The sequence below is a fragment of the Chanos chanos genome, chromosome 6 (assembly GCF_902362185.1).
Source record: "Chanos chanos chromosome 6, fChaCha1.1, whole genome shotgun sequence".
Lineage (NCBI taxonomy): Eukaryota > Metazoa > Chordata > Actinopteri > Gonorynchiformes > Chanidae > Chanos > Chanos chanos.
Window position 1 is genome coordinate 25,067,087 of NC_044500.1, and position 24,932 is coordinate 25,092,018.

At 40.9% G+C, this 24,932-nt stretch overlaps 1 protein-coding gene across 1 annotated transcript; it reads right to left on the reverse strand.

Annotated features, from left to right (window-relative positions):
- Positions 1 to 389: 389 nt before the first annotated feature.
- Positions 390 to 19,161, reverse strand: LOC115813962 (activin receptor type-1B-like). The gene is made up of 9 exons (XM_030776660.1): positions 19,045 to 19,161; positions 10,576 to 10,821; positions 9,690 to 9,941; positions 8,869 to 9,099; positions 8,495 to 8,662; positions 2,460 to 2,616; positions 2,097 to 2,221; positions 1,807 to 1,937; positions 390 to 1,595 (listed from the first exon to the last, which is right to left on the reverse strand). The coding sequence occupies exons 1-9, from the start codon at positions 19,133 to 19,135 to the stop codon at positions 1,470 to 1,472; spliced, it is 1,527 nt and encodes a 508-aa protein (XP_030632520.1). The 5' UTR covers positions 19,136 to 19,161; the 3' UTR covers positions 390 to 1,469.
- Positions 19,162 to 24,932: the final 5,771 nt, after the last annotated feature.

A 24,932-nucleotide genomic window follows, 5' to 3' on the forward strand; every position in this document is an offset into this window, starting at 1 on the left:
CAGCTGATTTCCAACCACCAACCACATAGCTAGGCTACGGGTGTGAGACCGATCAGATTAGGTCAAACGCACTTCATTGTGTGATTAGCGGGACCTTTGGTTCCGCCCAATTGTCACTGCAATTCAATTTCAAACTTCTCGAAAAGATCTCCATCAGACACCATAACCCTTAGCTTAGTATCAAAAGGAACTAAAATCAAAATATATACATTTTTTAAAACTTTTTTTTTAAAAAATAAATTCTATATACATTAGCTTTGCTTACCCATGGAGAACTGGAGAGTCCTGATTTCAAAGAATAAAATGGAGAATCTAAAAGTAGCAATAAATAGATAAAGTACCGCTCAGTAGTGTACATGTGTATGAATGTGGAGATGGCTATTACCCATTTCATGCTCACAAAACACCAGATGTCATGCGTGCAACTAGACTAGTTTTCTAAACAATTCAATGTGGTTGCAGTAGAAACTGTAGCTGACGTAAACTGATCAAAACAGATGATCCGTCGAACTTATTGAAAGTCTTATGTGTTTATAGGTGTGTTACCCAAAATGGCCACTTTCATATGGTCACTTCTCATGCTATATGCTGAGACCCAAGCATTTTAGCCACTGGCCAGGACGTGGCCCTGTCTCCATTTTAGGTTTTTGCCTTAGCAACTGGAGATGTTTGGTGAGTTATTCCTGTTTTGTCTGGTTTATCTGCTATGTGCTAATCCCGGCATTAAAGCAGATGTTAGTTGCTTCCTGATTTTATGGAGAGCTAAAAGCTGCAACCATGAGCTTGGTGCCTGCGACTGAACTGGCTTAACCGAGTCATTTCTGCCACAGGCAGACAACACCCTCAGGAGAACTGGGTAGAGGGGGGAGCGTGTGTTGTTTTCCAGCTCACCTTCAACGCAACACTGATGCTTAAAACATGTGTACATGGTAATATACTGGGTGAACCATGTGTACACAGTATCATACTAGGTATACTGGGTGAAGTCTGATGAGTCTTTGGAGTGGGCTGATTTAAGCTGTGTAAAAAAACAAAAACAAAAACAAAATGAACAGCTGAAAATAAACATGTTACAGTGAGGCAAAACGTTGTTGCCCTGGAGAGGAATGTGCGTCACACGCAGGGGGCAGTAGTATCAAATCAATTTGCAGCCTGTGGCTTTTTTTTGTTTTGTTTTGTTTTTTAAAGGCTCGGGAGGGGGTTATAGGAAAGAGGAGAACTCGGGGAAGGGACTGAGTTCAGCTTATTTTTTTTCCCTGGACAAAGATGAGGTTTGGAGTGGGGTTGTGGGCATTGTAGTAATCAGTAGTTTTGGCTGTGAGGGTGAGGTAGGCCATGTCACAATTCTGTGGCGGTGGCTTTTTTCAAAAACTGGCAGGAGAGTTTGGAGAAGTTAAGTAAGGTTTGTTTGTATACGGTTCTGTCTTTCTTTAAAGCATTTATGTCTTCCTTCAGCAAGTCCATCCAAGTCAGATTTTGACGTCCTCGTCCACGCTGAGTTGAGACAGGGTCTTTTTGATGCGCAGTGCTGTCAGTCTAGCTGCACCATTGGCGTACCAGCATTCTCTCATGATCTTCCCCATCACACGCAAAGCCTGGAGAAGAGGAGGGGAGGGCGAGAGAAAAACACAAGGATTCATTTTGACACCATTTTCTGCTCTTACGGGACACTTGTACCTGTAGGAGACTAATGGACAAAGCAGTGTCCAGATAAGTGATATGGATGACAGAGAAAGCTACAGCAGGAGTGGGATAGGGGATAAACGTGTGTGTTGGCTGTGCAGAAGGTCGTGACGGTGCTCTGACCTCGTAGCTCTGCCACCAGTTAGGTATGTTGGGTCGTAACCTCTGGTCACAGACGACCTTCCGCATTTCTTCTATCGATGGATCAGAGGGCACCAGGTCATAGTAGGGAAGTTGGTATTCCTCATGGATCCCTATGTTGTGTATCCACAGAGGTCAAAGGTCAAAAATGTTTGGGAATATGCCTGAAACATGCTGCTTTATTTTTTACCAAACACTGTAGAGCAAAGGAAGATATTTTCTTGTCCCTGTTTTTTTTACTTTCTCTCTCTCTTTCTCTCCATCACCCTTACCTCCAGCATTGCAACGGCGGGCAATTTCCCAGTACACCAAGCCCAGAGCATAGATATCCGCACATTTAAAGGAGTCAAAATGTCGCATGTTAATACTCTCATCCAGCACCTCTGGGGCCATGTACCTGAACACACACACATACACACACACACACAGGTAAGAAGGGCTCTCTTCTGTTCACGTATACAAAAGTCATGTATTAACACATTACTCAGAGGTTAGCATGGGCAACATGAAGTGGACACACATCTATTGATTATACAGAGTCTGTGTGCTTGACAGGTTAAAGCTGTGACTGAATGATGTGATGATCAGAGCTTGTGAGGTTGTGTGTGTGTGTGTGTGTGTAACTTTCCGTTTACCTCTTAGTGCCCACACGCTGGTTTGGGGCAATGTCGATTGTGTCAGTGGCAGACTCGTGGCGAACAGCTAGTCCGAGGTCAGCAATGGCACACGTAAGGTTCTTCTTCACCAGAATGTTCTTGGACTTAAGGTCACGGTGAGCAATACCTGGTTTACCTGCACAGAAACCACAAGAGCCTCTCAGTTTTCAGTTCATATTCAGACACTGAGAGCCTGTGGAGTACAGCGCTAAAAAGAAACATACACACACACACGTGTGCGCACTCATAAACACACACACTCACAACGTCACACACACACTCTCACTATATTTTGCCAAACAAACAAACCAAAAGGCAAAAAAATGGCAGCCGTGGTCGTGGCTTGTGACCGGAGGGTTGCCAGTTCGACTCCCAGGACCAACATCCATAGCTGTGTGCCCTGGAGCAAGGCACTTAAACCCCATTGCTCCCCGAACGCAAGGAATGCTGCCCACTGCTCCTGCGTCTGGTGTGTGTGTTCACTACTGTTGTGTTGGATGAGTTAATATCATGGAGATTTACATATTTTACATATTTACTAGAGCCCGACCAATATAACCGCGTGCTGATATTAGACCGATATGAGCTATTTGCCGATAAATCCGTATAGGCATTTGTAAAGGCTGATAAATGACAATTAAAAAAAAATGGAGAAACGGAACATGTTATGAATGTTGTCGTTGTGTAGTTTGTCCTCTAGAGGGCACACTGCAACTCCAGTGTTGGCAACACACATGCGAACATAACAAATGACAGCAATCGGCTGACCAAAGCAGAGACGAGTAGAGTAGCCCACGATGGAGATCATCTGTGTTCATGGTAAGTTGATAATTGTCACGTGAAATACATTACTCAAATAATAATAAACATCCCCGATCACTTCTCCTCTAGCCCAGATAAGTTTGACAACATTCGTGTAAGCCATGCCTGGTTTTGCTGCAGTAATGTGAAAGCCTTTACCGTCTGTCGAACATCAAAATTACATTAATGTTTGCGTGTTTGAGTAACCAAGCTGTCAACAAACTTGATTGTAGGTTTATTTATTACACAGTGCGGCAGTTCTAGCAAGTAAATAAACAATGGTCCTATAATTTCTCCCTCGTCCGTTCTAAAACTTTTCTGGTAGCATCGCTTACAGCAGCTTATAACGCTGTCCATTGCTAAATGAGGTTACCCACTAGCTAATTCCATGTTTATCAGTGGGAGATTGCTAACTGTACGTTCACACTGAGAGCGGCGACAGCGTCAAAAGTCGCTCAAACCTCCCTGCCAGCAACGCTGTTGAACACTGTGGACGATCTGGCGTTGATGAAATAGGCGGACACAAGTTCCTTCGGAAAGCTTGGTTATGCAAATGTTTTTTAAAGGGGCCACAAAGCAAACAAACAGGTCGAGCAGCATCTTTGTGCTGACCACCAGTAGGCTATAAGTTAACCTTATGAGATATTTTAAATGTGAAGGTGAGAAATCGATCGATGACAGAAATAAATTAACAATGCTAATTACATATTTCGTAACAAAATAAACTAACGAAAAACACTAATTAAAAGCCTTTTTTGTTGTGTGTCTTTTGTGTTAATGCTAGGCTAGGTCAAATTCCAGCATGGAGTTTATAGGACACATTTACTAGCCTTGGTCTTTAATTAACACTAACGTTTGTGCATAACCCACATTACAGTACAACATGGGGAAACCCGCCACAGATATAATCAGTTTCTCCTCCATTTTGCTTAGGACCAAAAGTTTTGTGGGAACAATAGTTTATACTGTTGTGTTCTCTAAAATTCTCTAGAGCGAAGCACTTCCAAATTCCTATTGGTTGCCGCCAAACCGCGTCATATCTCATTACCATAAAGTTAACCGAACTTCAACTGTATTTTGACGCTCAAACCACCCTGGCCGCGACGCCCTTCGCTGCGACGCTCTTCGCCGCTTAAAGACGCTGTCTCTCATAGAAAATGAATGACTTCCGGTCACTTTGACGCTTTCGCCGCTCTCAGTGTGAGCGTACAGTAATTACGTTAATGTGCGGCAGTGTTAATTCCGGCGACGAAAAATGTTTATCAACGAACTTTTTTTCCACAACGAAAACGAGACAATAACTAACTAAAAATGCACCTTTGAAAATAAAAACTGTGACGAAATATATTACCATTTTCGTTGAGGAATATTAACAAAACGATAATGTTACAGACAGACCAATGGACAAGCAATTATATCCTCCCTCTGGAAATCGAACGTTAAACATTTTAACTAACCCAACTAACTAGCCAGATGTACAATTATTATCGAATTTGTACGATAATTCTGCCCTCTGCAGAGGGCATCATGATGTACGATCAATAATGCCAAAAGCCCCATAATGTATGATAATTTGATTATTTTGTAACACTTAGCATTAGTAGTTGTAATCAGTCTAGGGCTATCTCATTTTAATTTATTTCCCGACACAATCAGGATAGTAAATTATGGATTATGTCTGTGCTTACGCATCTCCTCTCACACTCTTTGCAGCCAATCATTCTTGTTGTGATGATGAACTCACGAGCATGAATGTCCTTAACTTAACCATTAATCAAATCTTCTTTACAAATCAGAAGTATTGGGTATTTTATACTGACTGCAGTAACTTTTATACTGACTCCAGACTATATTTACCCAGTACAATGCAGTTATGGTTATAATATTACAAGTTAAATGAGCATGTCAAATGAGCACCCCCTCATATGAAGAGCGTTTGCACTAGATATCCCTAGTGGAAATTCCAGTTGAAAATTAAGTAGCTAGTCTATTGGAATGAACTGGTCTCAAATGGTCTGTACTGGTTTCAACTGGTTCCAACTGGGTTTTCAGATTCTAATGGTCTGCCCAGTTAAGAATACCAGTTGAAACCATTTAAAAACCATTTACATCAGTAGAGCTATGGGCAGTGGCTGCTTCACCAGTTCCACCCAGTTGAAACCAATAGGATGTAACTGGTGTTGTCTGCTATTTATTTCAACTGGAAACAATTGGTCTCAACTGGTCTAACAAACCCAATACCTTGGCACTTGGTGAGAAAGTGCTGTAAATTCAGAATGCACTAAAAAATAATGAAATATAATGAAATGAATTGCTTGATTCATCAATTAACAACGTACAAAGTGCACTAAAGAGAATACAATGCTTTTTGAAAATGTCAAGTCATTTGTAAAACGTTTTAACTGTTAGTGTTTCTTTTAAAAACACTAATTTTTAAAGTTGTATATTGCTTAAAGAAAGTTTTCTGCCTTCCTATTGGTCAATTTTTATTAATTATATTTTGCCGGCGATAAACTGACCTAAGAAGTGCACACACAGTTTATTTGGACATGATCACTATTTACTGAAACAATTATATCAGAGCAAGCATTTTCATTACACGATCAGCTTGTCCTCCGTCTTGACTGAAGAGATACCTAGGAAGGGGGCGTGGCTTCTAGCCCTACTTGAGTAATCTGATTGATGTAATCAAAAATCCTTGCTGTAACGTCGCGCAAAGGCAAGCAATCAAAACCCGCGAATTTCGCTTTGCATTCGGTTAAAACACAGCTTTACAGTTACTGTCAAAAGTTAGCCTTAGTTCACAGTAAAAAAAAAAGTTTGCTCTGCTAAGGTACTTGGAAGATAATTATCGGGTTGTTGTTCCCATGTTTGGATGATGGAGCCTATTACCAAGGCCAATTTCTGCTACTGGTAAGCTACTCACTGGGAGCATTAAGTGTTTAACTTAGCTTTAACTTACTTTAGCTTTTACATATGATAAAAACAAGTACTCACTCTGTGGGCTTGTATGCTAGTAGAGTTATACTGATAGTTAAAGACAGATGATAACATTACCGAATCAGTTCCTGTGTGTCCCCTTTGTATCTCCCACTTAGACTGTATTCAATGTAGCACACGCTTTCTACCGTTCGTTTTTTGTTAATAACTTGCCAGATAACAGCTGTTTGTGGATACGGCTTTATACTGGAGTATGCCTGCTGCTGTTAATGCGTTTAGTGAGCACATAGTCACGGATTTTATATAATGCAGCTGAAGAGAACTCGCTACGACAGCCTGGAGAACAAGAGGGCCCCCTCCCCGAAATAAGGACAGAAACAGCGTCACCCACCAGGAAAGGCAGTGCTGGATTGGAGGTCACCGCCATTAAGAACGACAAAGTATAATTTTAAAAGTGAAATCCTGTATTGTACTTATGACCATTACTAGCGAATGTTGTATGATTAGTTAACCTATTAAGTAGCCTAGAATTTGACACTGCCGTGTAAATGTTTAGACATTTCTATCCTCCAGCGTACTGCCTATTAAATCAAACAAAACAAAACATTTCCTGAGGCATTGCCACTTAAGAATAATTTTGTGTTGATATTTTTATGTTTCTATATTTTCTTTATATTTACATTTTCTAGTTATATTTTAATTCCTTCTACATAGCTTGGTACTGCACTCTGAATCTTATTGTACATTTACGATGACAATAAAAATCTTTGTTACACATGTACTTGTTGCCTGTATTTCAGTATTCTTTGTTAAATTGTTATTTTCAAGGTGAATGTATAGAATACAGTATACAAAGATGTGTGTGTGTGTTCTGGGCTTGGTGGAAGTGAACTGTTACAACATAAATTAAATGCAGTGATGTATTCACTATAATTCCAGGATCCACTAATTGAAATTAGTTTAATCCATTTAAATACCAAGTGTAACATATCACACACCATTGTGGACTCAGTAACCCAGCTGTCTCCAGCTAAAACCAATACAGACCATCTGAGACCAGTTCAACCAATTCAGACCATTTGAGACCAGCAGCTTCTATTAGTTTTTTCCTCAACTGGAACCAGACCAATACATTCCAATACAACCAAACCAATACATAGAGGCAAAGTTTGTCTTCAAGCAATGTGGGCTGTAGGTGGTGTCAAATGTCCTTCCTCTCAGTAAATAAGTGTTTTCTGAAATTACACATCTCTTGGTTATGACTTGAGTACAATAATTTCCCTCAAAATACGATAATTTTAAGCCTCTGGTACCACACTTTAACATTTCCCATCTGGCAACGCTGTTGGCAACTCATATGCCTACTGTCTTAAGAAGAAAAAGAACAGATTTGTGACACATTTTAGCTAAAGTAAAACTGAAAATAAAATGCACTGCAGACAATGTGGGTGCAAAAATCGATGGGGAAAATGCCTCAAACCTCAAGAGCCATTCGAAGACGCGGCACCAAGAAATATGATAAAAAAGTTAGACTTTTATCAAAATCAACTTAAAGGCTTGACTTGTTAGCTAGAAGCAGGCGGCTATGTTTTCTTGTTCACTTGACTTGGTAACGTTAACTGTGCATACCTAAGAGTATCTGTGCGCTTGATTAAATCACTGTTATGATTTCATAAAAAAAATGCAAATTGACGAAAATGTGACAAATACATTTGACTAAAATTTGACTAAAACTTGTCTGGTTTTCATTGACTAAAACTAATAATGATCAAATGACTAAAATATGACAAAACAAATATGTATTTCAGTCAAAAGACTAAAACTAAGGCTAAATCAAAATCACCTGCTAAAGTTAACACTGATGCACGGTTAAACTATAGCGTTCATCTTATTCTGCCTAAGTGAAGCAAGGGTAAATATATCAATTGGTGCATTGGAAACGATTAAACCAGAGGGGACACGTAAATAAACGTGAGATGAACAAGTGTCTAACATGGCTTGGTAGCCAAACAAAGTTATCTAGCTTCTCTTTCAAATGTGTAGCATGAAATCCCAAAGTCGCAGGTCCTTGTTGCAGACAGTCATGTAGAATTAGATGCATTCAACAGCAGCACTTACTCTAGGTCATTATCAGTTTAATGGGAAAAAAAAAAAAAAAAAAAAAAAAAAGAATATCGGCCGATATATCCTTATCGTTTTTTTAAATCCTCAAATATCAAAATTGATATGGGTCTTAAAAATCCTGTATCAGTCGGGCTCTAACACTCACTGACCCTGGGTGCCAAGTATCTCCATGTGAAGGTGTGCCAGGCCACTAGCAGCTGATAGTGCCAACTTTATCATGCCCTCAATGGTGACGGAGTATCTGTTCAGATAGTCAAACAGAGAGCCATGCTCGTGGTAATCAGACACTAGCCATAGCTGAGTCCACGTGCCGTTATCTGTGAGGGAGAGAACAAATGCAGAGAAAGAAATATACAGGTAAGGAAAGAGAGGCATGGAAAGAAAGAAAGAAAGAAAGAAAGAAAGAAGCCTCACTGATCTAATGTATATGTATTTTTTATTAGCTAAAACTGTCAGTATTTTGGCTCGTGTTCTGAGCATTAGAAGGTGGTCACAGTAAGTGGATCAGACACTGAGTGTTTACCCTTGTTGTCGGCGGCAATAAAACCCAGAATGTTCTCGTGGCGAAGCATGATGGTTTGGTAGATCTCGGCCTCACGGAACCAGGAGCGCTCTTCACGTGACGAGAAAATCTTCACAGCTACGTCCCCTCCCCTCCACCTCCCTCTCCACACCTCCCCAAAACGCCCCTTACCAATGATCTCCTGCAGCACAATGGTACGAGCCACTGTCCTCTGGACAAAGAGAGGCAGGCCTACAGAGAGAGAGAGAGAGAGAGAGAGTGTGAGAGAGAGAGATTAAAGGTTGTACAATATTGAAGAATCAACAACTGTTTATCCTTAATATGAAAATGACAAAACTTAATGTGTTAGTCGACTCCAATGGAGGGTATGAGGTAAATGAACTCAAGTGAGATACAGCACAGGAGAAATCTTAAGCCCTGCCCCCTTTATTCTTTATTGAGAGCGATTTATGTCACTGTCAAATAATCCTTAGTCAATTCTCCATGGTATCTGTGCGAACAATCACATATATGGGAACATGACCCAACAAACAAACACCTCCAATATCATTCGTGTTTTGAATACAAGCTATCAAAATAATGGTAAAATTTACCAAAACAGTTCAATTTACCAAAGGTTCAATAGCATACGCTTAATGGTAAACAGAAAATTTAGCTGTGAAACATAATATTGTTCTATAGTTGTACAAGATTTGTTAACACAAAAGTTAATGTTTATGATTTAAGCTCTATAGGGAAACGAGTAGGGAAAACCAAACACTGGGCCTGTTTCTGGGTGATAGCTGTGGATGACAGTGGGAGACATAGAAGTGGGAGCAGACCAGAGCCCGAGCCAGAGGTGGACAGGTCGTAGATTAGGTCCTGAAGGGTCTTATCCTTGGCCAGGTACAGGTGTTCAGTACTGGGGTCCTCCACCTGGAGGCGCTGGCGGTGGCCATAGGCTCTCTGGTGGTGCTGGAAGAGGACCAGTCCCAGGAGCACTAACACACAGAGAACAAACACTGGGCCTGCTACCACTGCAGCCAGCTCTACTGGTCCCCAGCCTGCCATCAGACCCCCCGGCGGTACCGTCACTGAAGGAGAGACAGAGAGACAGACACAGACAGGTAGAGATATAAACAGAGATAGAGATTGTTATTAGAGGCATGAAACATATTGTCTGAGAAGGATGCAGGGGTCAGAGAGCATTCAGAGTTCTTGTGCCGTCGGGCCTGTACAGTCAGGGACTGGATCATCTGGAAAAGCTATCAATAACCATCCCTGCAGTTTCCTCTGTAGCCTCAGTGCCTTCACGCACCGTGGGTCACTGTCTTTATTTGATTCACATGAACTCTGTGAATTTAGTGCTGCTGAAACACTCCATATGGTGTGCAGGCTCTGTGGGTGAGCACTTATGCAGTACCCTTGGACTGCAGCAGTGTGTGTTGAGTAATGGACGTTTGAAGTGTGGTATGAGTGTTAGTGCAAAAGGGCTGACCTGAGGGTACTTTGAAGTCAATGCTGTTGCAGTAATCAGTGTAGCAGCAGTGTGTGTTGAGTATTAGGCATTTGCAGTGTAGTGTATATATGTGTGTGTGTGTGTGTGTAAGCGAACAAGGACTAACCAGAGGGTACTTTGAGTTCAATGCTGTTGCAGCAGAAAGTGTAGCAGCAGTGTTTGTTGAGTTTGCGGTGTTATGTTCTGTGTGTTAGTGAACAGGGGCTGACCTGAGGGCACTTTGAGGTCAATGCTGTTGCAGTAGTCGGTGTAGCAGCAGTGTGTGTTGAGCAGTCCCTCAGCGCTCAGGCAGAAGAAAGGCTGCCCAGGGGGCATCAGTTTGTCTCTGGGAATGCAGATACGCACATGTTGCTCCTGCCCCTCGATGATGGATGTGGAGGCCATACACGCTCCATCCGTCACACACTGGTACCCTGTCTTCTCACACTGGGCCATAGTGCAGTTACATCGCAGGGCTACACAGAGACGGGGGAGTGGAACAGATAAGACCCACTGTGTGCTGGTAATCAATCTAAAGTGTCATAGGACTGCACTTAAACAAGGCCCTGTTTATCAGAACTGTCCAACTACACAGTGCCATTCTATATCCTGATCATTACTGTCTGATGAATAGTATCTGGAGAAACTTGGCACCAGGCTATAAATTCAGCAAACATGATAAGAAATTAAGAACAATAACTGTCTGGAAACACAACAGAATATTATTATTGTTTTTTTTTAAAAAGAGAGATGTGTAGGAGCATGTTAACAAAAAAAAAAAAAAAAGGAAAAAAAACGTATATTTAGTAGCTTTCTGCTCGACATGCAGGCTAACAACCATTACTGGGAGTTTTCAGGTAAAGTATGTGATGTCATGAGCAACAATTACTGGTTTTTGCTTAATTATGAAAAGATCCTATTGTTGGAGAAAAATTACTCTCCTTTAAGATAACCACTGTAGTAACCATGATAAACAATGTAACAATTATGTATTCATTATTATAGGAGTGAATCAATGTAATCATTTATATTAACAGCTATATCTATACAATCCTTTGTATTGCAAGAAACATCAAGTTCTCTTTGTTCAGAAAGAAGAGACCTGTGTGGCCCTTTAGGGGACAGCATGTGAGATAAGGTCGGTGCCTCTGCCAGAGTGTTGTGGTCAGTCATAATATATGGGAAAAGAACGGCGCCTCTGCCAGAGTGTTGTGGTCAGTCATAATATATGGAGAAGGTGAAATATTCCAGGTTTGTGATATATCTTACTCCACCACTTAGCAGGGCAGTAAATATTGGTGACGACGTATGGTAAACCTAAAGGAACTAAACAATAATAAGGTGACATAAACCAGCGATGAGAGGAATCTGTGAAGATGGGCTGGCAGAGGTGCCCCACAGACAAAGAGACAAAGTAATGTGTATCTTTTTTTTGAGAAAACGTGTATAAAAACCGGTGCTTTGTGAGAAGGCGTCAGTCACTCCCCGGGACCTGACTCAGTTTGTTGTATGCATTTTGAACTATACAATAAACTTACACTGCATCTGACTCATTGTTAGACTCCTATTGTTTTGTCTCAGAACAGGTATCGTGTGGCGTTGGGACTCAGTCTCATTTGGCCCAGGCTGAGAATTTCACCCACACTATGAGTAAGATTATTGTCTTCGCTATAAAGATCCACCATTACAAAATCGCAGTAACACATGAGTCTTGATGCAGGCTCAGTAATCCAGGTAAGGGAATCCCAGAAAGTTGAATCAGTTCATTTGGACACAAAGTTTAAAGTGGGAGAAACGTAGGAAATGATTCAACTTTCCGGAACACGAGTCGTTTACAGTCAGACTGAAAGCGGCAGAACAAAAAGCTGTCAAACACAGGTTGATTTCTGAGAGACTGAGTGGAAAGACCAGCGTCACAGCTCCTGACTAAACTGCTAATAAATACAGTCACTAGATGTCATAGAAGCAGGTCCCTGGCAGTGGCGGTTCTAGCTTGTATGGCGCCCTGGGTGAACCCCCCATTCAAATTTTCTTAATTCTGGCAGCTAAATGCACCATTTTCTGGCAGTTTGAGACAGAAACGGAAAGCCTATAGGCAGTGGTGTTACAATTTACAATTTTGTTTTTTGGCTGACGCTTTTAGCTAAAGCGACTTACAATCAGTGCATCAGTCGGATTCCTAATACCTCATGAGCAGAGATCACAATAAGATTGAGCATCAATTTACTCCTTCGTATTGCGCCCCTGGAATACTTTGACAAACACAGATACAAGACAAGGGTTTTTTTTTGTTTGTTTGTTTTTTAGGAAAGGGAGGTTAGGCAGTGGGGGACAGGTGGGTTCTAAAGAGGTGGGTTTTCAGTTTCCTGCGGAAGATGGTAAGAGATTCCGCAGTCCTAACTGCATGAGGGAGTTACCAGGATGTCATAGCGTATGCTACACTGCAACTTCTAATTTGATGCAATCAAAACTGTCAAAACACAGACACCTGAGCTGGAGAGCTGGAGCCTTCAAAGCACCAGCGGAACAGGAATGTATTGTCAGCATCTAGGGTAGCCTATTTTTGACGGAATTACAAAGAAATTGTGCTTTACAATCAAGTAGTCTGTTGGTCATTCCGATTTCCCAAATCAACACAATACATTGCACAGCCAGTGTACACTTCGCCCTTCCTCTTAAACATTATCACATTACATACCTTTTGAGGTCAACCGAACCCTGCCCCCCTCCCCATTTCATACTTCTGAGTGGGAGACCTTCCCAGGCAGTAGCCTACCTAGCTCACCAACTAAAATCAGGGAACCCACTCTGAAAAGGTTAATTGACCCACACGGTGACATGATATGATTGACGTGACATGCAAACAGGCGACAGAAAACCAATTGCGTGAATGTCACCATTCCAAATTTTTTTGTGCCGGCGCCTGGCAAGATGCTGCCCTGGGCCAGTAGTTTCTGTCTGCAGAGCCACAGGTTTACGCCTAACAGCACTTTCATGACAGCAGTTTCAGGCCAGTGGCATTCAGCGCACGCATTGACACTTGAATCTCTCATGGTTAGGGTAAGGGTTGGGGTTAGGGTTAGATGATCGGCCACTGGCCTGAAACTGTGGCTCTGTGGCTCTGCACTCAGACCCTTCTTCCCTGGGCGGCTGCCCATGTCGCCCATGCCTCAATCCGCCCGTTGCCTAAATCCACCTTTGCCAAATTAACACACAAAGCTTCATAGCCCCTTATCCGAGATGAAATGCGTATTAACTTAGGAAATACGAAAGGCCATAGCTGAAAAAGCCTGCAGCATTTGCAGGAGCTATATGGAGACCACCCAAAAAATACAACTTTTGGCCATGTGACATGACTGCCTTTAGATGTCCATTAAAATGTTAAAAGAATCCTGGGAGAAGCTGCATGTTTATTGTTTCTGTTAGCCATTGTCTATACAATGTCATTATTCAGGCTTAAGTAGGCTACCCTCTACTGAGGCAAAACCAAATATTAAACCGTTGTGAATCACAAATTTTTTGTTTCTTTTTTTGACGCAAGACTCTACTGCTGATCGTTAAGCTCTCCCTGTCATTAAATGCAGTTTTATAGGCAGGCTCTTCTCGTGCCCCCAGTCCTCACCCGTTGACAGCATGGAGAATATACCACATTATCATAAGGAGAACAAATCGTGTCATTAGCTTGATTTGACATAAACGAGAGCGTAGTGAAGAGTCATAAAACAGCACAGCACGAGAAACCACAGCCGCTCGGGACATTAGGAAATTATCTCGTGGGTCATCCATCATTTAAGACAAGGGGTCTTGGAGCGGTAAAGAGGCGAGTCTTATTTACCAGACTAAAAGCAGGTGGTCCACTGCTTATTCAATAAGGATGGTCCAGACTATTTCATAAGTAGCTTTGGATATGCTACGGATAATCGAGTGCAGTCCATTCAGCCAACACCAACAAGTCTCCGTGCTTTACGACTGATAAGACTATAGATCATGCACTTTTCCGCACGGTGACCATTTCAGTTTTTAATGACTGTGGGCGCACACACAGGAGATGTCACTCCCTTCCTCTTCACTTTCATTTTAGTCTCCACTGTTATTAATGTTAAATGCCACTTTGGCGTTTAACTTTAGTAACAAACCTGCACAAATAATAAACTGTTAAATGATATACCACCACACATTCAACTATTGATTCTAACAGCACCTAAACCTCATTCTACTCTTGCCATTCTAACAGTACCCGAAATCAAGAGTGACGCTTGTCCAGCACTGCTTTGCACTTTTCCTGGCATGTGGTCATCTGAATCCCGTTCAGATTTGAGACCGTGCTCTCAATTGTGCGATTCTTGGCTGGGTTCTACAGCCAGTTCTTACTGACAGTAGAATGTCTGGCGGTAGCCAAATGCATGTGACTGCGGTCCAGACCCCTTGCAGACCCCTGCTGTCAGATGCCAAGCGTTTCACCGGCAGATCTAAAGTTGTGTGTCACAGATCTGAAGCTGACTGGCAGCACGTGCCAAATTTCGCATCCAAAGATCATTCCACTGCATTTTTTAACAAAAGAGGCATTGGCTGATAGAGTGCTGTATAAAAACAGTCAAACAACAAGAAAAAAAGCTTGTTGGCGGAAGCATGTATTCCTCTACTCAGTATTGCTTGACGGACAGCCAAAAAGAGGTAAAAAAAAAAAAACTACCTCATTAAGTCCGTGAAGGGGATTATAATAAACATTCATTTTTATTCCTAAGTGGCTTTGCACCTGTTATCGCACATTATCTCTAATGAAAAGGCCCGGGGAGAAATCACGACATAATTAAAACATTCATTGATGATATGGTACAGAAATCTAAGCCTGTATGCAATAATCAACCAACTCTTTGAACCATAACAAAAGTACAGGAGCCCATTACCATGGTAACGGTTGCAGAACTTCATTTAACTAACAAGACTACACTTTAGCACAGCTATCACACAATTACCAAATAATTTTTTTTTTTTTAACTTGCCACGATGTAAACACACAAGATTAAACAACATTCTAAAGGAGTATTCAAAAAAAGAATACATTCAAATGAGCACATTTTTGTCAGTGACTAATGATATTTTAATAATCATACATTTTAATCTATCTGACAAGAGCACATATCTGAAACCCGTATACAGTCAATGCCAGGACAGAGCCATTCCCCTAGATACTGTTTACCACTCCCTGCCCCTCTGCTTCTGCTACCGTTAGTTTAAGGTATGAAAGCACATCCACACAACACATAATAACTCTACAGTTTCTCCATTTAAAATTCACAGAGTCCTGAACACAGACAGGATCTTCACCACATCATACTGCCACAAACACACATACACGTCACACACACACACACACACACACACACACACACACACACAGTCACGGACACACACACACACATACACACACACAGTCACAGACACACACACACACACACACCCAGTCATGCGCGCACACACACACACACACACACACACACACACACACACACACACACAGAGAGTGGATCAGCAAGGCCCTCAGGCCTGTCTGGAGTAATGGGGTAATTTGATGTAAGGATGACATACAGAGAGAACAAAGCCCAGAGGCGGACGTGCAGACTGAAACACAACCAGCTCTGGCAACATTGCAATCAGTAACAAAGACACACTCATTAGCTGATACTCGATAGAGGGCTTCAGATGAAGGAACTACCAGTATGCAGTTTCTACAATATGCCGGTTTTGTGATACCAAAACATAGAGGTTTACACATAACCAATATCTTCACATAAATTGTCACCTGTACACATAGGGTTGCATTAACAAACACTCAATTATATCTGTGATTTTTCAAATCCGATCAGCAGGCCCTCTGTTAACCATATTAGAGCTTGTTGCACAGGGCTATATTGAAAATGCAGTTGAGACTGGCTCCAGGGCATTCATATTCCTCTACATCTCCAAAAATACAAAATTCAATCATCTAAGAGAGTCAGGGTGGCAGTTATGTTTACATGTTTTAAACAAAACATATGACACTGAGGTAGAAGAGTGGAGTAAGAGACCCAGCTCTAGTCAGAAGAAAAGTGAGGCTGAAGACAATATCAACAGTGTTATTCCTTCCAACCCCTGCTAAGGCCTGGAGAAATCAAGACAAACCGACCAATTCAGTCATTCTGTGCTGCACTGACTTTAATGAGGTTCCAGTTGCTCAGGGGCAGAGTTTCTCATTGATGTGTGGCATTCTGTGTGTGTGGATTTTTGTTTTGTGTATGAAAGAGTAAAGTGAAACACACATGGCAAAATAAGAACACTAACACAAAGCCTGGGCTTCTCTTTGGCTCCTGTAAGGCTTATAGAATGACCTTACTGCTGAGGTAGGATCAGTTTTAAAAGCAGTGAGACATATGCTTAATGCTGGCAGAGCTGATCCTCGCTCAGTCCTTAGACACAGTGTAGAGGTCACTCCTATTGCATTCAGGCAAGGAGAGGATTTGTTCAACGCCACAAGTGACTTTCTAACCAAGGTGGAACATTACACAGTTTAGGAAACAAAGACCTCCAAACATCTTAAGAGACACATTTGACAAGAACACATAATTGACTCACTTGCAGACTTGCTATGAGTCTACCTGTTGGGAACAGCAGAGAGAAGTCAAATTGGAAGTGTGTGTGAGTGAGTGAGAGTGAGAGAGAGTAAGAGTGAGAGAGAGAGAGAGAGTAAGAGAGAAAGAGAGAGAGAGAGAGAGAGAAAGAGAGAGAGAATGGACTTTGAATGGTTAAGTTGTGGATGAATCTTTAAATAAGCCAGAAAACTCCACCTGTGTCTGTGCATCTCACGGGACTGAGTTTACACACACACAAAGAGACTGCAATGTTGCTCCCCCTTTGCTCAGTAAGCACTATTTAAAGTTCACACATCTGCTGAGAATGAAGCAGCAACAAATGACCTGTTATGTGTTTTACTGGATGTTTTGAGAGCCTCTCACACACAGACACATGGAAAGAAGGATTTTGTACTCATACACACACAACAGCAAGACAGAAAGAGGGAGCAGAGAGAGAGAGATAGAGAACAGAGATAGGGAGCAGGTTTGACAGCGGAGGAGTAGTGCATCTGAGCTGTGTGGGAGGAAATGTTTTCATATGTACCAGTCTGTCGTTCTTTTCACTGTCTCACACTTTCTACACCATGCCTCTTATTCTCACTTCCTATGATCTCCATCACTCTTTTCATTTTGAATCGGACCTCCCTCAGGCTGCCAATCCCGGGAGAGAGAGAGACTGTAAAGCTGAGGCAGTCTCTATGTTGGACTAGAAAGCTATTGACCACCTTTATATTCAGATTGTGCCAATAGGAGATAGATGAGGAGGGGGGACAGTCTGATTCTGCCCCCAAATGCCCCCGGCTGACGCCATGCCCTCTTTTCCCCTACAAAAGACCCAGATTTCAACTCAGTGCCCCCTCCCATATAGACACTCAATAATCTACAATGTTCCCAGTGGGCCAGAGATTCCAAAACGGCTGTCTCATAAGCAAAAGGACAGACAGCAAACTTTTTCTTCTATGCACGAGGATAATCTACAGTGGTACATTATTAAGGAGAAACATAAAATGAAGTCGTGTAAGAGAAAAAAAACAACAACAAGCAAACAAAAAAAAACCTGACCAATGCATCAAAAGCCCAAATTTGACCAGATCGGTGTAGTCGGAAAAGACCGAGGTGGAGAGTATCGCAATGAATGGACCAGTGACAGAAGATGCCTCTACAAAGACTCTGAATCAACTATTATCAACTAAATTAATTAAATTCCGCACATCAACACGTACAAACAACGTTATCAGATTTAAATATGAACTGCTGCCCTGTCGTCCTCATCATCTGTCCAGGCGCCTAAGTTGATGTCAGATCAATATCACTGCCAGTGTAGTTGTGCTTGAGTATTTAAAATGCCTCTGGGGGGAAAAAAATCCGGTTGCATAAGACTTCAATAATCAGACTGTGTTAGCTGCAAGTTGCCAACTCAATCAGCGGAAGATTAAGACGGCCTGGGCCGAAAGACAGGAACAAAGCACGGAATCCTCCAACATGCATATCACGACCTCAAAGTACAGTTAGCAAACAAGTTTAGTAGATAAACGTTGCCAATAAGTTGAAAAGGGGGTCCGAATTGTAATAAATCCTCACACTAAGTTACGTTAACGTTAATCATGTAACGTTATCATGCTTCATTCATCAGACAAAATCAGACCACACAAGGATGGCTGGCTAGCTACCTTACACTAAATCATGCTAAACACCAACACAAACACCAATCTAGCTAGCCAGCTAACAATAATCATAAGTAGCTTACATGGGGGCTATTTAGCACGCTAGCTAGCTATCTCTGTCTCTCTGTCTATCTCTGTCAAAGTAAAAGAATGGGAAACCATTTCGGTGAGGAAGCAGCATGAACGAAATCAAAGCATTTTCAAAACAATTCCTGAAACATAGCATCAGGACATGTCCACTCGACAGCGAAATTGGTTACACAAAAAAGTGAAGAAAGTGGCTTGCTTGGTAGCTACCATCTAAATCCGAGCGCCATGTTGTTGTAGGAAATGCCAAAATTCAGCGTTAGCTCTGTGATTAAATAAATAAATATAACGAGAACAAAACACCAGTCTCACAGAAGATCGCCTTCAATGTACTCACCATCGCATGCTTTAAAAAGGCCCAGAAGGAGAAATAGCGATATGACCATTCGATTTTTATCCATGATCACACGTTTTCCATAGCATAGCATTTAAACGTCTGGGTGTTATATTGACAGGGAAAGCAGAGCTCAAGTACACAACACACCGTCAGCCAGCCGACGGATACAGACGCGCTTAAAGGGATAGGACACTTAAAGGGAGGAGGAAGGAGAGGAGGGGAGAGCAGAGGAGTGTTCTCCATTGCCTGCGTTTTCTTAAAGACGATCGAAATATGTTTCAGATATATTTTTCATATACATCATATATTTCATCAATGACAGACATACAAATAAGGAGTAGCTTGCTGCAGGACGAGAATTTGATCATTCCGATTAACTGTGTGTAATGTTGGAATATATAAACGTATAACCCAACGATAAATAAATGATACATTCGTGAAATATGAAAATAGATGTGAAACTTTAAATGGTCAAATTCTTTGTACAGTTCCATTTTCTGTGGCTTGCATACGTTACTACACGAGAGAAAAGCTGATTTTGTGGCGCCCTCTGCTGTTTTAATCTAGATTTTCGACAGGGCAACCGACCAACGGTGAAATCAGGTCACTCAGATCTGAGGTGTCCAGGAGGCAGTAGTTTTAATCAGGCCAATGGATCGGCCTATCATCAAGGCGATGGTGGAGGTTTTCAGTGGAAAATTCAGTGTGTGTAAAAGCAAGAATTTGATTATCAATCTGCTACAAACTCAGCAGACAGGAAAATTATGAAATTAAAAAATGTAAATACATTAGTATTGTTCACCAAGAAGTGTGTGTGTATGTGTGTGTGTGGTGTGTGTGTGTGTGTGTGTGTGTGTGCGTGTGTGTGTGTGTGTGTGTGTGTGTGTGTGTGTGTGTGCATGTATGTGTGTACAGGTAACCGTGTGTGTGTGTGTGTGTGTGTGTGTGTGTGAGTGAGTGTGAGGTACCCTCACAGACTGGTCTGTTTCACACATGCAGGGAAACTATGTGCTGAATTCAGCCAAATAAATCACATAGCCTGTGACAAGGAGGTAGAAATACAGTGGTATTTTTATTTGGTATGGATTTACAAACTCATACACCGCAGTAGAGTCTGATAAGCCATCTCTGACTCATACACTGACTGCTCTAAACTGTTCAGACCATTGGGTGGCAGTAGCAGGATCTGTGTTGATCAAATCAAAGCCTCAATTATTGAGGCTATTCTTGGGAAGTGGCTGGAAACTGCCACTACTTCAGTCAGCTTGTTCACTTTCCCTTCATGACTAGGACTGTGTGTTTTGTATTGGATGTATAGGCCCACACACACCCGCACGCACGCACACACAAGATATTTGTGTCCTTCTGCCCCCAATAATATCAAATTCAAGCCCACGCTCCAACAATGTTAATTAATAAGCCCATGCCTTCTGCAGTCCAATGTAATATTTTTGGCATTGATTGGTAAGAACTATTTCAAGAGGGACTGAGCACTCTTTTGATCAATATTTTAAATCTGTCAGACTCCTTGATGTGCCATGAGAGATGGGCCTTCATACACATAAAGGTGTAAAGATGAAACCCAATGTGGCAAAAGATGGCAAACTCACTGAGGACAAGGCTTTGCAGCAAAAAGCAAGAGGGTCATCTGATATGGTGACAAGTTGGTCCCCTGAAATGGCTTCAGTAAAATGATGCGACAGCAACCTATTCATAACAGATTTGACTGCTCATGGAATTGAGCCTCAGTATACATGCGCAAGATGGTCAAGGAGAAGAGGCACATACCAGTGTCAAAGCTAACAGTTGTTACTGAGTATATAACCAACAAGACTGGGGTTTACATGAATGACCAGCTGTTGTGCTTCTACACAATGACAAACAGGACCTACACATGGACTGTGCATGTGAGCTTCCATTTCTTTGCTATTACAAGAACGAATATCCAGGTCTAATATACATCAGAACAATATGCACGGGGACATCCAGCAAAGAAAACACAATGATATTGGAAATGACCTTTGGCTGAAGAGCTGTTTGGCCTGGCTCAGACTGGTTACATGAGGAGGGGAGACACATTCAGATGATGAAGAGTATGAGTCAGCTTGTCAACCATTGTCAGACACACCCATGTCAAAGACGGTATGTCTGTCAGATAGACCCATGTCAAAGACAGTATGTTGAAGTGTATCTGCCACAAATGGTGCATAGGAAATTTCCATCAAGATGTGGAAGGTGTAACTGCGTAAGGAAACGCTTTCATCGGTGTATCAAAATCTAAAGGTTTCTTTACATGATCCAAAAAAAAGTGCTTTAAGGAGTAGACTCAGAATAAGAGTCAGAATCATAATTTGTCTTATTGCCGAGCAGGTTTACCCCTACGAGGATTTTTTGTTGATGTGTTGGTGCACCATACAAACGCAACATACAAATAAAAATGCACATACAGATACAAATACCACACAAATACAACGCTAGTGTTATGGCTTTCTACTATCACAATCACTCCCACAAGACAGTCAAAGGGAAAATTGTTGTTCTACCAGTTACAAATTAGTACCCCATTTTCAGACAGGTGGTAATGTTTGTGTTAGCTATGATTTTGCTAGCTAACAGTCTTTTAGTACAGCTGTGATGCAACTGTGAGAATGTTTCAGGAAACAGCTAGTTAGCTAGTAGCCAAGAGCAAGATTAATCACAGTCAAGAGTCGAATTTAGCCATAATGTTTTAAGCTTTAATAAATGTTCCAGAAGTTTCAGGTGTCATGTATTTTAAAAGGGGGGGGGGTGTCTTATCATAATCTGCCAGGCTGTTTTTGTGTTTCCTCATTTACCTCTAAAGGTGTAGACCAGAAGGCTTCATGCATAGAACACTATGGTGCTGTTTGGTGTGATAGTTGAGTGCTGTATCTCATTGTGTGTGTGATAATGCTGACATACCTTGCCACTAGCTCAGTGTCTCCTAACACAACCAATCAATGATGTGATGTATTTTTTTATTATTTATTTTAGGATTGAATGTGTTAATAGCCCTGTCAATAATCTTAATTTGCCAATTTACAAAATGAAACTGAAAGACTGACAATGTCAAGGGCACTGAGGCAAAGAAGGGCACTGGCAGGCATGTTAGTATGAAATTTCTGTCCTGCCACTCAGCCATCCAAAAAATATACGTCAGCAGCATCTTACAGACTCAACAAACTGTGATTTCTCTTTTTCACCTCTATAGTTACAGCAGGTGTGTGACATGTCTCGTCCATATTTGATCCTCTGAGAGACTGAGGGATCTGGGGGTCTTACTTGGCTAGGGGTTTGGAGTACTTTAGCTTCAGTTCCAGAAACAAAGGACCTAACTGAAGACTCAACTTTTAAGTGGGAAATTAATAAAAAGTATAATGACCAAGTACAGGAACGCTCTCATTTTCTCCACACTTCACAGTCAACTGATCAGCCATTTACTTATCCTTTTCTTTTCAAACCAATCAAATCATTTTTTAACAGTCAGTGTAACTGACAAAGTAGAAGTCTCATAATGATCAAAATTTCAGTTTAGCTACATGGACAGCCATGGCACATACTATTACTGTTTGTGATAGTCAACTGTCAACTGAAATCTCTCAGTGGTCTGATAAAAATACAGTAGCACTTGGGTTTAATGTGATTTCTGCATACTCACTTCTGTTACAGGTCTGAATTCAAACAGCAGAGGTCACTGTCACATGGCATGACATGAAAAAGGGTGCTGTTTATGATAAAGCTAAAAATCATAAAGGGCAACTTTAAGGCAGCATCTCTTGTTTAAATGTTGACCAGCAGTGAGACCAAGCCAGACCGATCTGAGATGTCTGGATGGAATTGGTCATGAGCATACGTAGAGACCTTAAGCCATTGTTGGCTTTAAGTGGCACTGATGGTATAGACAATGTGTGAAAAAAGCAAATTCAAGAATTAGATCACTGAGAAACAGGCTATTAATATAACTGACAAAAATTCAGGTAGATTCATGATTTGTCCACTGAGATGGTGTCTGTATGCATGTGTGTGTATGTGTGTGTGTGTGTGTGTGTGTGTGTAGTTATTTATTATTAGATAGCTTCACACATTAAATAAAATAACTAAAAAACAAAATCAAAACAGGAGATTAATCCATGCATTGGCCTAACACCTATAATGCAGGATGGAAGATAAACTTTCCATTGACGTCACTGCACTGGCCTCACTTAATTCAAGTGTGTAATGTGGCTCAGATAAACTTCCTGTTTCTTTGTCTATCACACACATATGCAGTGGTATGCATCAGTGGTTGGAACATTTCAGCCAATGTGCCTGTTAAATGTGCCTGTATTACCCTGTGCATGTTTGCACACACACACACACACACACACACACACACACACACACTGCTCAGACTAAATAGACAGGATGGAGGCATTTGAAAAGTATAAATGTCATTATGTTGTTTGTGTTCCAGAAAACATACAGTGTGTTGTTTAGCCTTTATACAATATTATACATAGTATCTATTAAAGAGATATGTTCACCCACATATGCGCATTGCCAATGGACTAATTTTCTGTTTGGTGAAAAAAAAAATGAAATTGTAATACATCATTGAATTGAAATATAATAGAATATACTTGAAATGGTAAATTTTTTTGTTGTTCTACCCTTTTTTTAAAAAAACAGAATAGGACAAACAATGTATAATGGTTACATGCTATTTACAGTTTTTATGTTAATAAAATAAATGTGTCCAGCCCTGGTCCTGGATCAGTGATGTCCTTTGGTGAAATGCAATGCGCTGTACTGAACTCCCTCATCATCTCCCTGTACAAAAACAAAGATTTCAAAAGCAGCTTCAGACAACAACTGTATACAAAGATATGCAAACTCGACACAATATTTAAAAACATTAGATGGACAGCTCATTACAGGTGAAAATTTGTCTGCAGTCTGAACTCTGGATTTTCTGCCTGCTGAGGGGAAATGCAAGTCACTGTACTGCACTCCATCATCCTCCTGAAAAATTATACAAGGTTATAACATCAGTTCACATAGCATTAATTCAGTCTATGTTATGACAATTAAAATACACATTTCATTTTATTTTGTTCTCTTTTATTAAGTTACTTCAAAATTAATTTACTTACATATGTATTGCTTTATTTATTGTTATTATGATAGCATACAAACCTGGTCCATTCCATTGTGGGTTCGTATGCCTGTCTGTTCTGTTTTCTCCATCTTATTCCCTATAAAATTATAACGAATGTATATCAGACCATAACACTCTGACATCCATTACTGTAATCACTTAAGACCTTGTATTCTGTGTTCAGTTATAATAATTAATTATTATATTATCTGTATTATCTTGTATTCTTGTATTTGTACTTGGTGCTGAAATTTAAATTTATACATGGCTTAGAGTCTGACAGAAAAGAAGTAGAGACCTTTTAGAATATCAGGCTTATTGTATAAAATGACAAAAAATAAAACATTCAGACTTTGTGTTAGTGTTTCAATAGTAACATTATTTCAAATAATTTAAATATTATTTCAATAATGAAATTAGACTCAATTTATATTATAACTTAATATGGACTTACTTTTCCTGAGGCAAAACCAGCCAATCAAAGTGGTCTGAACAACACATATTAGGCACAAAATTCCCACAATGATCCAAATGTGGTTTACATCCACAGGAAGGTTAACTGGAGCTGTGGCAGTAGTCAGAGGAATGAATGTAGTTGATCCGTATGATGTCTCTGAAGTCTCTGTTAGAATGAGGCTATGTTAGCTATTTATCAGGATGCTGGTGTTCCAGTAAGACTACTCATTTAAAGGTGTAACCTGCACGATGTCCTGCCTTATATCATACTGTAAGG